Source organism: Austrofundulus limnaeus, unplaced genomic scaffold (assembly GCF_001266775.1).
Source record: "Austrofundulus limnaeus strain Quisiro unplaced genomic scaffold, Austrofundulus_limnaeus-1.0 Scaffold552, whole genome shotgun sequence".
NCBI classification, from domain to species: domain Eukaryota; kingdom Metazoa; phylum Chordata; class Actinopteri; order Cyprinodontiformes; family Rivulidae; genus Austrofundulus; species Austrofundulus limnaeus.
Window position 1 is genome coordinate 1,419 of NW_013952954.1, and position 893 is coordinate 2,311.

The following is an 893-nucleotide window of genomic DNA, read 5'->3' on the forward strand; positions in this document are numbered from 1 at the left end:
TCTCCGGACTAAAGCAAGTCGGTCCACATTAGCCTCTGAACAGGTGGAGGAAGTCAGCCGCAGGAAGCTAATCGTACCTACATCCACGAGGTGGAACTCCCTGTACGAGGCCATTTCCAGAGTCATCACAATTCCCCTGAATGAAGTCAATCCCCTGAGTGTAAAACTGGGAATCAAGTGCCTTAATGAAAGAGAGTACCAATTTTTGAAAGAGTACTGTATTGTGATGAAACCTCTGACAGTAGCACTGGACATCTTACAAGGGGATGAGTGCACCTATGGAACTTTACTACCAACACTCACAAGCCTGATGTCAAAGACACTTGCACTGAAAGATGACCTCTCTAGAATGACAGCCAGCCTTCCAGATGTCATTGTAAAGGTAAGATTATAAATTGATAACTAATTGTGATTGATTTGTTGAATTTATTATATCATTCACATTGACTTGTTCGTTTTAAGCAATGGATACAATTAGTAAAATAACTATTTAATAAAAGATCAATAATCCCTGTTGGATATCAGAGATATTAAACGCCATTAATCATGAATATTCATCATAACATCAACAGAAGATTAAAATAAAGAGGCCAAAATAGCCAAAAATAAATCTCAAACAGTATTGAAAGCACAGAGGATTTAAGTCAGTAAAGCCCACAAAATAATTAAAATAGCCCATTATATAGTAAAATAAATATATTCTTAGCTATATTGTATTGTATTTTTCAGGCCATCAAGACTCGTTTTGATGCTGTACTGGATAGCCAAGAAGGACTTCTCGCAGCAGCCACTTGTCCCAAGTTTAAACTTGGTTGGCTGAAAGATGAGTGCAGGAGAGAGAATCTGAAGGAGCTTCTGACAACAGAGTGTCGTAAAGCTGCTCCTGCAACTGA

General features: G+C 38.3%; 1 protein-coding gene across 1 annotated transcript; it reads left to right on the forward strand.

Annotated features, from left to right (window-relative positions):
* Positions 1-5: 5 nt before the first annotated feature.
* LOC106530720 (uncharacterized) lies at positions 6-893 on the forward strand (the record flags this gene model as incomplete). The annotated part of the gene is given in 2 exon segments (XM_014026411.1): positions 6-382; positions 730-893. Coding segments are annotated over 2 exon segments (320 nt in total), but the record flags the coding sequence as incomplete, so codon positions are not given.